Source organism: Drosophila takahashii, chromosome 2R (assembly GCF_030179915.1).
Source record: "Drosophila takahashii strain IR98-3 E-12201 chromosome 2R, DtakHiC1v2, whole genome shotgun sequence".
NCBI lineage: Eukaryota > Metazoa > Arthropoda > Insecta > Diptera > Drosophilidae > Drosophila > Drosophila takahashii.
In genome coordinates, this window is record NC_091679.1 from 38,081,056 (window position 1) to 38,095,169 (window position 14,114).

General features: G+C 40.0%; 1 protein-coding gene across 2 annotated transcripts in view; it reads left to right on the forward strand.

Annotated features, from left to right (window-relative positions):
- Positions 1-539: 539 nt before the first annotated feature.
- Positions 540-14,114, forward strand: part of dpr13 (defective proboscis extension response 13) — a 39,046-nt gene continuing 25,471 nt past the window's right edge. Inside the window, exon 1 of one of the 2 annotated variants that reach the window (XM_017154802.3) lies at positions 540-1,593. In XM_017154802.3, the coding sequence (XP_017010291.2) occupies positions 1,470-1,593 (124 nt within the window). In that variant the 5' untranslated portion in view covers positions 540-1,469. The remainder of the gene's footprint in view (positions 1,594-14,114) is intronic. The other variant, XM_017154801.3, reaches the window with a different exon arrangement.

The window sequence follows — 14,114 nt, forward strand, 5'->3', positions numbered from 1 at the left end:
GCAATATTGAAAGCGGTTTGCAAACAAAACAATATTTTAATTGAGTGCTCTTAAAATAAATGAGGTTTTAATTAAGGGTAACAAATGTGATTAAAATTATTATAATGATTAAGAACAGGACTTAGAAGGCAAGTAAAACAAACATGAGTAAATCAAATAAATTAATATTTACTTAATTAAATTTGTTTATAAAAATTTAAACATTTTTTATTTTTTTTTTGTGTTATTATTTTTTATTTCAAATTTCTTAAAAATTTTATTTACTATATATACATTACTTTTAAGACTGGCGAAATTAGTTTCTAAATTGTTTAAGTAGTTAAATGTTAGAACAATAATGTCTGAATGTTGAAATAATCAAATTAAAAAAAATTATCAATGTTAAAATTTCTATTTTCCAGATTCGTAGCATAATCGTACCTACCAAAAGGATAAATTAGATAATTAATTAATCAAACTCAGTTACCGCTTCGTGTTTAATTCCCCAGTTGAATTGATTTACCGGAGAGGGCAGGGATTCGCTTTCCCCCACAAAGGACCAATTAGGCAAACATTTTACGCGGACCAGAGATGCTATAAAATGAGAGAGCGGGCGAGTTTCCCGAAAGGAAAGTGAGAGAGTAATTTTTCCAGAGAGGCCGAAGACGAAGCCTGTGCAGACTTTTCCGCTGCCTGCTGCTGCTGCTGCCGCTGATGATGTTGCTGCTGGTTTTGCCCGATTTTCCTTGGCTCCTCGTGTCAGTCGCGTGCGAAAGCGTAAAGTAAACAGACAGGCGGCTAAGCGGCAGAAGGAAAAGCAGTGAACAGCAGGAAAAGCAGCAGCCGTGCAACCGAAGGCAAAACAACAAAGCTCGAGCGAGTGGCTGGCAGATTCCCACGCTGCTGCTGTTCAGTCAGTTGAACTTTGACCACGGCGGTAACGGGTTCGTTCGCAACGGCAGTGCAGTTTTCAATAGAATCGGTGCTTCTTGGTGCGGTCTACGCGGCGTATGCGCAACTTCTACGCAACGTGAGCAGTTTTTTGCGGAACAATAAATGATGAATTCCGAATGTGCTGGCATATGGCAGCCACGTGCTCCGAGCTAAAATGTGACTAAAGGACTGCCAACAAAAAACCAAATGCTTTTTGTCAGCAAAAAATAATAAAACAATAAAAAACGCTTAATTAAAACATGTAAAGTTAATTGCAAATGGCGCTTAGCAATGTGGTCACTTAAAATGTGCATAAATCAACACAGAAATTGCATTTAATTTCGTTTTAAAATAAAAAAAAAAACAAATTGTGCGGCACAAAAAAAAAAACAATTAGAACCGAAGCGAAGCGTTTCAATTAAAGCAATGTCATCCAATTGAAATGCCAGTGCAGTGACAAATGAAATGAAATTAAAGCGCTGATAAATTGAATCAGAAATGCAAAACAATTGACAGCAAAAATAAAGGGGAAAAACCATAGCATCAACAACAACAAAATGCCGGCATCAAGTGGATTATATCGTATACATCGCATCAAGCACGGCCGTGTCCTTGACAGGCTGCAAAAACCCACGGCACTTATTTTTATTATAGCCTATATTGCGGCATGCGGCATTTGCGGTAAATATCACACACAAACATCACGACTTTTGACTAAAACAAAATAATAAAGCCCACACAAAAGCGTGGCGCAGAAATTACAGAAATATATAATGATGCATATAATTTATATTTATTTTACACACCGATTTTCAATTTCATATTCATTGCAATATTGCGGGGAACATTCAATGCAGCTCACCGAACACGATTTAATTTAATTAGCATCGCTGTAATGCATGAAATATTGTCAAAAAGCATTTGGCGAAGCATCAAATTAAATGTGGCAAATATCGTGGACGAACCGCAACAAAGGAGAATTCGAAATCGAAAACGAGAAATCGGCAAATGGAGAAATCGTTAATTTGTTACATTTCATTGGCGCTGTCGAGTGCAGTGACAGGTCAGGCGATGAGCGCGGAAATCACCTGTGCATCACCTGTCAATGGCTGACACCGCAACAACAGCAATGGGGGTTTCCCCTGTCCCCCCCGGGAAAACAACAAGAACACTTGTCTACAACTCTCACTGAAAGCGCCCCCCCGCCGCCGCTGACTGTCTCTTTCTGTCTGTCTATCGCCCTCTCCCTCTCTCTCTTACCATATATCTCTCTTTCACTGGGCTGGCAATTTGTCAAGCAATCAACAAAGCCAGAAATTGCCCGGCAATAAGACCGAGAGCACCAGAATGTTGGTTGGCCCAATCGGGGAAGCTAGCAAACAGCTAGTAGGAATGCGAATAAACCTATTGAACAGGCCAAAAGCGGGATAGAGATTACACTGGGAGAAAATCTTGCTAGTAAAATGCATTCTATTGATATAGATTAGGGTTATTTCATATCTGAATATAACAACTTTTGAGGTACTCTTGAGTTGGCACTGCTTTTATAATTAAGTGGGCAGGGTTTCAATTTGGCTCTTTTATCATTTCAGGTTATTGAGATCACCTTTTTTTGATATTGAAATAAGATCCTACCAAAACTATAATCGGATAATTAAATATCAATTACGGTTTATTTTAAGAGTGTATAAAAAATACATTTTGAATATAAAAATTTGGGTTTGTCAAAATCTTGTGTTTTTTGAAATTTTAGACAGTTTAGTCGTCAAAAACTATAAATATTTATAACCATTACTTAGTACTTTCTGTAATATGAGGTTATCTAAAACATAACACCTAAATTAAGTCTTCTTACATACTCATTATTCTCAACAGATTGAACAAATAAGAATATCAATATCTTTTAAACTCCAGAAGACATTGATTCTTGGGCATATTGACTAAATAATGTTCGAGTAGTTGCCTCTAAAAACGATATTTTTCGCAGTGATTTGGGCAACACTCAGAAGAACACCAATATGTGGAACTAGAACACTGGCTGTGCCACATTTTGTGCGTGCCCCCGATGGGGGAATGTCGATGGGGGAGGCCGGGGGAAGGGAAGTCCGTAAAATCGTCACAAAATAAAAAATACTACTGGAAAAAAAAAGAAAACAGTGCCATGTCTTCACACACACTTGCACACACACAGTAAGGCCCCTGGGGCAGCTCACACACACCACTGCATCGGCGAGTGCTACTGGCGACTATCTAGCGCATCCATTGTTGCATGCCACACACCAACACATGCCTTTTGGGGCACACACTCCAGCTGTCGTTGTATTTGTCGCTGTCGTTGTCACTGTCAATGCTGTAATGAAAAATGCACAAACACAAAAACGAAAGACGAAAAAACAAACCGAATCCGAAACTGGAAACTGAAAATAGAAACAAACAGAGGATGGAATAAAAATGCAGAATGCACGGGAGCTTAGGGCTAAAGTGAAAAAACAATTTCAGCTGCGCCTGCCGCTTTTTATTTAGAGCGCATTAATATTTAGCCAGCCGCATGAACGTGCCTAGGAATACCCATGTAGGCCCATATAAATCAATATTTATATTTATGCCAGCGGTGCATGTCTGTGGATCGAGCCATGGGATTTTTTGAAGGCCATCGGGGTCGCAGCAAATGCATTACTCGCTGCACCCAAATCCGGAGCAGCTCAATGGATCTGAATATTTGCATAATGTAACCGAAAAATATATTTTCCAAATATTCTCCGCACTGCAGGCTGTATACTAAGTGGGGGGTAACCTGTCACTTTGGTGGGTCGAAAGTGCGAATGGGTCCCTGCTGAACGCTCTGCGAAGTGTTTTCGAAGCGAATATAAACGTAAACATAAAAAAGATCGAACGACTCGGACAAATAAACGATGGAAATATGTAAATACCCTCGGCAAATATTCACTTATTCAATTATTCACGTTGTTTATCAATCGTTTTGGATGTCATACAAGTTTAATATTATTCCTAGGGCGGTCATTTAAATATGCAAGTATTAGATTTGTTGATTTTCTATGCTCATCTGCAGTTGGCTTGCAATTTTGCATGATTTTTTGAAATTGTTTTACCTATTTTAAGCAGCCAAGAATAAAATTGGCTGGCTTACCGCATCCACCGGCTTTGATTTGCATAGGAGCTTAAAGAGTCTATTTAATTTCGTTGAACTTTTCCAATATGCTTGCGCCCGTCTTCCATTAGACAGATCGAATCAAAAGTTTTGCACTCCGGTTTTCAATTTAATCTGGTTTCTTCCACCCTCGCCAAACTGACGCAGCATTGTGTGCTAGCCACGTGGCTCAAATGCCTGAAAAACAGTCGCATATTGCACTTGCAGCTGCAGCTTCGAAGAGTTTCAGCCCAGTTCAGTTCAGTTCGGTTAGGACAGTTAGTAGAGCATGACAATTTCATGGCGCACACGGATGGTGTGTGTGTGTGTGTATGAGCTAGGACCTCCGTTCGAAATTGTGAAATTGCTGTGAAAGTCGGGCAAAAAGTTAAAACCATTGATGCCTGCCTCGGGATAAGTGGGCCACTTGCGGCTGGGCGGGTTAATTGGGCTAACTATCGCAGGACCTCCCTTATCCAGCTGCCTGTTTCGGATTTTTTCTTGGCTGCGTTGGTTAATTGCCAGCATACCCGATATCAGACCTTTTTTGTAACCCGAAACGTTGGAGATGAGAGCCCTTACAAAGAGTTGAAAGGGCCTCCGCACATAGCCAAATTAGTCGAATGAAATTAATAGTTGACTGCCTTTTCACTATATGCCTGTACATTCATTGAACTAATTGAAATCTGTGATGCTTTTCACACTACCATGAAAATGTTTTAACACTTTAATCGTTTATATTCATTTAAATTGAGGTCTTATATCGTGTAGTTATAATTAAAAGCAATATACCTACTGGAAATACTTGATAGTAATAAAATAATCAGGGACCGTAATCATTATAAGTGATATAATAAAAATCAATATTTAATGATTATTTATTGATTTTTATAAATTGAACTCCATTTTAATAATTAATTGTTGAGTTTTTTTCAATCGCTCAAAGAATAATTATTATTATTGTGAGCGAAAAAAATATCGATTAAAAAATAATGATTATTTTTTTAGCGTTATTTTTTCGCTCAAAATATCGCTCTTCTAAATATATAAAAAATTATTTTTTAAACTTTTTTTTCAAATCTAAGAATGAGGTTTTGTGGGGTCGTCGAGGTTCACTTTATAATGCTGCGAAAACATTTTTCCAAAGAAACTACTGAGAAAGGAGATATCCCACTTTGAGCGATATTTTGAGCGAAAAAATAACGCTCAAAAAATAATCATTATTTTTTTATCGATATTTTTTTTGCTCACAATAATAATAATTATTCTTTGAGCGATTGAAAAAAACTCAACAAATAATTATTAAAATGGAGTAAAATGTATAAAAATCAAGAAGTAAAAGATCATTGCGGATATGGATAGAGCACACAAATAGTAGCCCATTGGTATAATTCTTTTGTTTGTACGGCTTTTCCAAGTGGATGATTTTTTTGCTTGAAAAATACATTGATAATCATTATTTACGGTCCCTGAAAATAATTAGTTTAAAAGGTAGTATTGGTTTTAAACAAGCATGGGTAGACACTTTAAATTTGCGTTAAAAATCTCAAGGTGGATTGGTGTGGAATACAATTTCAAAGGAGTATTAATAGCGCATCTTTTCACCTTGAAACCAATCTAAAATTCCCTGAATGGTAAATAAATCACCTGCTAATGCCATAGATACCCCCCAGCCCATTTTTTGTGACTACCCCTAGAAATATGAGCCCGTTTCGGGGAGAATAAGATAATCGATTGACAATGCCAGATGACAAAGCGAAAGATGCCAGAGGAAAGTTTTACACACAGGGATAAAGGATGCATTTGTTAATGACGCGCGATGATTGACGAGGAGCAGGAGCACAAAAAGGACCAAGGATGAGGGGCGAAAGCGGCTTTTACCAATATGTCTTCATTGCCAGCATCATAATTTTGAGTAAACCAGACGAAGGGAAAGGTGCACCAAGGGAATCGAAGGGAAAGGGCACGGGATCCGGATCCTGTGACTCGGGTCAAGGCCTACACGTGGAGATGTGGCTAAGGGGGCAGGTTGAAAGCGCGTTGGCAGGCATAATTTAATACGAAACATGCAGGGGCACTCACACACAGGCAGCCACGTTGAATGCAACGGTAACAGAGCCATAAAGCTCACCTGTTACAAATGCAACGCCACGTGGGCGTGAGCCATCGCCCATCGCCCAACGCCCATCCCTTCCCATTCCATCCCGTTACCGAAGCCTGTATCCTCTGCATCCTTACACTGCGCTGCGGCAGCCATAATAATCAGCACAAAAACTAATGGTCCCATACACACACTTGCCGCACACACTGCCCCCCGAAAGTATACACACACGGGCACATGGCTGCACTTTAAGCGCTGAGAGCACGTAAATTCTACATAATTCAAAGGAGGCGCCGCCTTTTGGCAATGGCAAATGCGAAGACATGGACATGTGTGCCAGTTCACTGAGCCAAAAAGAAGGATACCTTAAAGCTTTAAGAAAGGAAAATCTAAGTATTCAAGCACATATGATGGCCAGATGTCGTATTATATGGGCATTCAGTCCTTCAAGATTTCCTGCATTTCTTTAAAATTAATTATAATAAAAATATACAATACATAATATCTATACATCAATTTAAAGATCTCTCGTAGTATCTCCTCAATTATTTCACTTTATTTACTTTATCGCATACGTTTTAAGATATTATTCCCAGTGTGGCATATGGGGATGTAAAAAAAACCGGAGTGGGCAGCACAAACTGCAACACTCAGACACTTTTTAGTTGCACTTAGCAGCCGTGCCTGTCGGTGATGTTCGCATCCAGAGCCCGTCCTTTCCTGATTTTCCAATTTGCAACTTTTCACCTCGTCCCAATTTTTTTCCTCAGCTTTTTCGTCAGCCTGCAGGCAACTTCTTCCACCGATACGACGAGTCATGGCAGGCTATTAAAGACAGGTCGAAGTCAACTTACCTGGGCCAATGACAGCCCACCGAAGCCGAGGCGAAAGTGAATGCAAATGGTTTTGTGATTTACCTTTGTCTTTCGGCCCCCTTTTTCGCCGCTTTCGAACCACAAAGTTTGTGCCGAGCCGCAGACAGGCAAATCCGACCCATCATCGCGTATCGAGAGGGTCTGATTATGATCTAAGGGCCTTTTCCTCGACTCTTAGACCTTCGGCTAACGAGCTGGTTTTTGTCCGCTGGCTGAAAAAAAGCGACAAGTGCCCGGCTAACTGAGTGACTCGCTGCCTTTCGCTTTGCGTAATTACAACTTTGGCTGGCAGGACATAAAAAGATGGCTAAGAGTTGCGTAAACGGATAGGGGACTAAATGCACGGAAAATAAATATCATAAGCCTAAAAATTCTGAATATTTCTTAGAACCAGTTATAATCAAAACGATTATGAGTATTTCTAATATGCTTATATCAACTAATTCCTCAATTAAATAACAAATTCTTTACTGTTTTTGTAATAACATATTTAAATTTCTGTAATTATTTATATTTTGACCTTAAAAAATAAATATTTACATTAAAATAAAATCTTAATTTTATTGCCTTAAAAATTGGAAAAATGTTTATAAACATATTTTGATTTGGTTTTATTTTTTTTCCTGTGCAGCCAAGTTCTGGAGGGACAGGAAATGTTGTTCCAACAATTAATTTGGCTCAAGTGCGTGCTTGATTTCGTTTTGTGTTTTATGTCACTCTTGATGCCTTTCAAGCGGGACAAGCCGAACCCGCTGACACAATTTCATTAACCAACTTTTTTCGCCAACTCAACGCAACGCAACGCAACTCGGTTTTATTCCGTTTTATTTCTGTTCTTTTCAGCGGCGTTCTGTTTTCCGTTTTTGGTCTGGCGCGTGGAGGATAAAGAGAATTTGCCTAACAACTCGCACACACACTGTCAGAAATTGAAACTTTTCAAAAGCAATTGCTTGAATTTCAAGTGAAAACTTTCTTCTTGTTGCTCGTCTCTCTGGCTCGTTTCTCTTCCTCTTTTTTGGCCAAGAAAAGTTGTAACTTTTGGCAGAAATATGCAAGCATACATTGAGATACAGATACATATTTTCGGGACTGTGTTTCTAAGTAATTGCGCGTCGAGGCAACTAGAGCAAACTGTCTGCCGCTTTAAATGCCAAACGAGCGCATTGACGCCAAAATCCAAGGCAAAATGGCGTCGCAACTTCCTAGCCGCCATTTTAAAACAAATGCGTAAGACACCGAGTCATCGAGATAGAGGAGAGTGCGCCATGGCATTGGGATTAGGAGCAGCTGTTGGAACCAAAACCCAGAGAACCCCTATCCCAACGTATGGCGAAAGCCTGGGCAGGCGAATATTCTCTCAGTGCAGCTCAGCCGTTCAGCTGATTACCGAGGAACAGCCAACTGCTTTGTGTGCGGATAATCAGACTTGAAAGTTCTCTGGCTCTGACATTCTCCTGCTTTTCTTGTTTCAATTCCCCATTTTCCCGGCGACTTGACTTGGTTGCGCAACTGCCGAAAATTGCGCGAAACTTTCGCCTTGTGTATTATTGGACAATTTATATAATTAACCCATATGAATATTTATCTTTGGCCGGGAACTTAAATTCACCGAAATTAAATCGAGCCGCGCGGTGGCTAAAAAAGGGGGCTCAAAACCCCCATCTCTTTTGGGGCCGTAAGCCTTCGAGCCGGAGCTTAGCAGCGGAGGCGCGAGTCTTAGGCATAAAGCTGGATTATGGCTTTAAGTGTAATTACCATTTACATGGCTTCCATCCTGCCAGCTGGCTGTATCTGTATTAACATGCTCCTAAGTCCTTGCCCCAACTCATGGCACCTCGGTGAGATGGGAAATGCGGAACACGAAACGCGAAACACGACGAAACACCGTGGCAAATGTTATTAAAAACTTAAACATCAACGGGGCGAATAAAAAAAAATATGTCGGAGGGGGCGGGCGGCAGGGGGCGTGGCAGGTTAGGTGGGTTACGTTTTCAGTGGCGCAATCAGCCCGGTTTCATGGTCATAATTAGAAACTTTTTAGTTGGCACAACGCGGAGAGCACACAAAGTTGGACATGACTTTTGAGGCATTAGCCTAGCGCAGCCATTTTCGCGCCATGATGCGGTAATTAATTTCCCCCTCCCCATTCCATCTAACCCCCAAGGAAAAGCACAAAGGGGGGGGGGGAGCAAATTGCCGGACATTCGGCTGGTTTAGTTGTCAAGGACACCCTCGCTCGATGGGGTCAGCCAGATATGCGAGGGTCAATCCTGAGGAGTCGAAAAGAAGCTCAAGGAAGATTTGAATAATATAATATAAACCTTTATGAAACAAAATAAAAAAATAACAAAAAAGATTTATAAAGAAAACTGTTTTATAATTATTTTAATAATGTTTTATATGTATAAATGTTGGTATGTTATGAGTAAATTTCTAGTAATTGCATGGAAAGAGCAATATATTATTTATCGAACAAATACCGCCAAGTAAATCAGCATTTCAGTTGTTTTGAATACTCAACAAACCACCCTCGACAATTCGACGGCATAATTATTTTTTCGCTAAATTCGAATTCAAATTAAACTTTTGCTCGTAGATTTGGGAGACGCGGTGGTTGCGGGTTGAGGTTGCGGTTGGTCTTTGTGGGTTTTCCATTAAATAATAAATTTATGAGCCGCGCAAAGCGGCCTAAAGCCAAATGCCTGAACACACAGCAGAGAAATTAAGTTGGTTTGGGGGGCCGAAAAGCGAGCTATCCATGTATGAGGCCTACTTAATTACCGTGATAATTTACACTTTCACTGGCACTGCGGCTTTAACCCTTGTTTGCCACCCCCACACTTTAATGTATGTGTGCTCTACATAAATTAAAGTTTAAAGCTCAATAAATTCAGCTACATGAGTCGCTGAAGAAGTGGTGCTTTTACAGTGGTTACCAATAATAAGAACTGAGAAACTTTACTTAAAATTGTTATTGTATCTATTAAATATTTATTTTTTTTGAATGTAAGCTTGTTTTTTATTTCTCGATGCATAAATTTGTCTTATCATTTATTTATTGTTTTCACATAATTCTCTGTACCGAATCTTCACTGTTTTTGCATAAATAAGTATGTTTAAGTTTGCGTTGTGTAACAATTTGGATTACAGTTCAAGTAGTTGACAGTTCTTGGAGGCGGCTGGCCAAAAGGGAAGTCAGAGCCAAGAGGCAGAGAAGGAGGCGACAGGCTAATTTATGAAAATTGCCGTCGAAATTATTGGCAATGAACATTTGCGAGTGCGTGGGCGTTCAGTGGTTCGCTGGCTGAGTGGTTGAGTGGCTCAGTAGCTGGGTAAGTGGGTAACTGGGTAATTCAGTGGCTCAGTGACGCAACATTGAAGCGACTCGCTGCGGTTTCCTCCTGCGAGATCTGTGATTATGGGCTGGAACGTATTGAGACTTGTTAGTCCTGCCCCCGATTGCCCCGAAATGTATGCAAATATTTGTGTGTGTTCCGGCGAAAGTCGAAGCGAAAGTGCCTGGGCCACAAGTATAATTTATGACGGGGTTGCTTAAATTTCACTCGACTGGCGCACCAACAACATCGGAATTATGAACACACAACGGCAGAGATAACATTTCGCCGGCTGCTAGCTAAGCAAAAATTAAGAAACAACACGATGGTGAATGGAGTAGCTAGCTGGATGGGGTGTATTGACTAGGATGTGGTTTCCATTGTTGCCTTTAATCTTTGGGTGTGCGATTCCGCCGCAGAAGCCCAAACTCAGCGAGAGCCGAGCTCAAGGACAAATGATAACGCTTAGCACAGAGCCGCCAGCGACTGCCTAATGATACTGTCACAGGGGAATGGGGTTTCCCCCAAAACATTCGCCCAAAAAATAAGGGGGATATGAACAAGGAGCCGGGCAAGTATGATGATGACAGCAAGACAGCGACTGGGACAACAAATTCTGTCATTAGATACTGTGTAACCGAGTATCAAAGCAGCCACCGAGATTCTAGCAACGCCCCGAAATACGAAGGAAAGGCTAGTTTGCGCAGACCGTAACTGGGAATCCCCTTCCAATCCATTTATTCCCATGAAAGCTGTAAAATATGGGTAAAGCAAATATGGCGGAAAGAAAAAATTTGTACGAAAAAAAATTCACTATACTAATTGGAGTTTTCATAGATTTTAAAAATATTATTTTGGACAAATAAAAAGATGAACACAAAATTTAAGCCGATAAAAATCCCCTTTTAAAGTATTTGCAAATATGAAATGCTATAAGAATTAATCCCTGAAACTGCCAGAGATTAAAAATAGCTGAATTTGAATATCAAAAAACATTGTGAAATGTTTTTGCTTATTTTATCTATAAATAAATCACTAAAGCAGCTCCTTCATCCAAGTAATTCGTATTAATTCTAATTTAAACCTATTAAATCACAATGCAAACTCTTGTCAAAAATCTAAATACCCCTTGCGAGGGCATGAAAAAGCCAAGGAGCAAGACCGCTCATTTGCCCTGCTTTGCATTTATTCAGTTGACTTTGCTTTAACAATGAGCTCGGAGTCAGATTCTGGTCCTACATGCCGCATAGATTGAATATTTCCTGCTGCTGCCGCAGATTTGCCGGCATGCCAAGAGGCAGAATCCGAGGCAGAAGCAGCATGTGGAAATGTTTTGCCGTTCATAAATTTATGCCACGCGACCGAGCAACAAAAAATGTTTTCTCTTGTTGAAATGTTGTAGTACATGGACGGTGGATGGAGATGGTGATGGGGGCATAGAGGGGGCTGCCACGCAAATAGAATTTCAAAGAAGTAAATCTTGAAATGAAATTAATTTTCTCAATTTTCCAAGCTGCAGCTTCGCCGAAGTCCGCACATTTGCATAGCAGCCGCTTTGGGGGCGTGGCCGCAAACAGGAAAGTGGAAAAGTTTCTGGCCCAAGTGGGTTGAACCCCTTGGCGATTTGCAGCTGTTGTCCTTGGCCTACACAAATGCCAGACATTTTCCCCAGATAGTTGAGAGACCTATCTCTCGCTCTCTGGGTCGTAAAAATTACCCCAAATCGATTGATTGATTAGCCGAATCGTGCATTATTAATGCGAGGCCGAAGAATAATAAATGTGCATCCATTATAAATTATAAGTCATTATGCAGCCATAAGATTTATGACACGATAAAGCGAAATTCCCATAAATCCTGTAGTCCGTAATCCATTGATATTGATTTGTTAATTAAGCTGTCAGAAGTGCATTCAATCAGGAGTGCCTGCAATCATGAAGAGCCAACAAAGCCCGCCCAGGTGCACCCAGCATGCGGCTGCAGAACAAATTAAATAAGTCGCCACCGAGTTGGCAAAAGCAGCCAACAATGGCCGCTGGTCGAGAAACTTTCCCCTCGCAAAATGAAATGTTTTCCTCATGTGATTGTGTTGCTGTTGTGGCATGCCGAACAATTGCCAATAGATTGCAACTCACGAAGCAGCGCACGGAGGGAAAACTTTTCTAGAGAATATTATTTTTATTTATGGGGCTTATTAAATATTAAACCTGACATCTGAAAGTTGAATAAAAAATATCTGTTTGTTTATTTATTATTTTAATTAAATATATGATGTTGTTCTATTTTCAATATTTTGTTGTTTCATTTCATTTTATTGCCAAAGGATTTATGTATGCACAAGACTTTTTTAAGTACATCTGGAAAATGATTTCCTTTTTGATATTACGTTTATGTATTTAAACAACATTATCTGTTTGTTTATTTATTATTTGAAATAAATATGTTGTTGTATTATTTTCAATATTTTGTTGTTTCCTTTAATTTAATTGCCAGAGGATTTATGTTTAAACAAGACTTTTTAAAACATTTCTGGAAAATGATTTCTGTTTTGATATTACGTTTAGGTATTTAAAAATGGCAGCGTATTTTTCGCAGTGCACATTTCTTTAATAGAACCTTAACACGGATATTTCCATCAACATTTCATGTGCGCAACCACTGAAAGTTTCTTCTCAAGCTGAAATGATTGCAGCAGCAACTTCCGCACTCAACTGCAATTAGTTTATGTGGCACGAGCTGGCAGAATTTCAGCTGTAAGTCTCAATCCTAAAGGCACCTGTCAGTCGGTTGCCAGTCGACAGGTTTTAATGGTCGGAAATCATGCAAAGTGCCAGTCGCCTGCTGCTGAATTAAAGTCAATTTGTTTAAATAATAGCTGAAAAGTACAAGTAAACACAATACACGCACAACGGCTGCAGACGTCGAAACTTTGAGCTTAAGCTCAGCAAACTCGCATTACGTATACGCAGTGTGTGTCAGTGCGGTAAACTTTTCGGCCACTGCAGCTGTTATTTGAGTAATTCAAATGCACACAAGCAAAAACGGGCAGGTTTCAAGCTGCCAAAAGATGCCTTGTGTGTGTGTGTCAGCCAGATGTATCAGTGAATTATTTGAGAGATTTACAGCTCTTTGGGTTTGCGTGTTCTCGGAACAGATTAGTTTTCCATTAGCAGTAACAATTTAATCGAGCGTGTATTATGCAATAGGCAAACGTACGAAATACATAGTTTTCCATTGAGTGCACTTGAAATGCTGAGGCCGGAAGTGAGTTAGTTTAACTTAGTTTGCTTATTGGAAGGGAAACATTGGTTTCTGTCCGGTGAAGTATGCCCCAACAATTATTCCCAATGCGAATGAATGCATTCATCGTTGGGGAGCCGACACTTCAAAGGATGGCAGGCAATCGAACCGCAGGATTCAATTTGTGGCAGAGAGCATGTTTAATTGCCACAAAGTGCGCTCTGCAGCCCCGAAAATCAGAGAGGCAGCTCACCTGATGGCATTATGGCCACAAACAAATCAGGCAAATTTTTTAAATTCGATATATCCTTTATGTCGCCTGGCGGACGGACGTCCTTTCAGGACCGTAAGCTCGTTTTCTATTTGGGCTTAGTGAGAAATGTCAGCGGCATAAAATGGATAAGGGACAAATGTGACAGCTCACAGAAAAACAGTCGGATCGGGAGGCGAAAAATGTAAAGGAGCCACATAAAAAGGCATTGCCCAGATTTGCCCAATCTCGG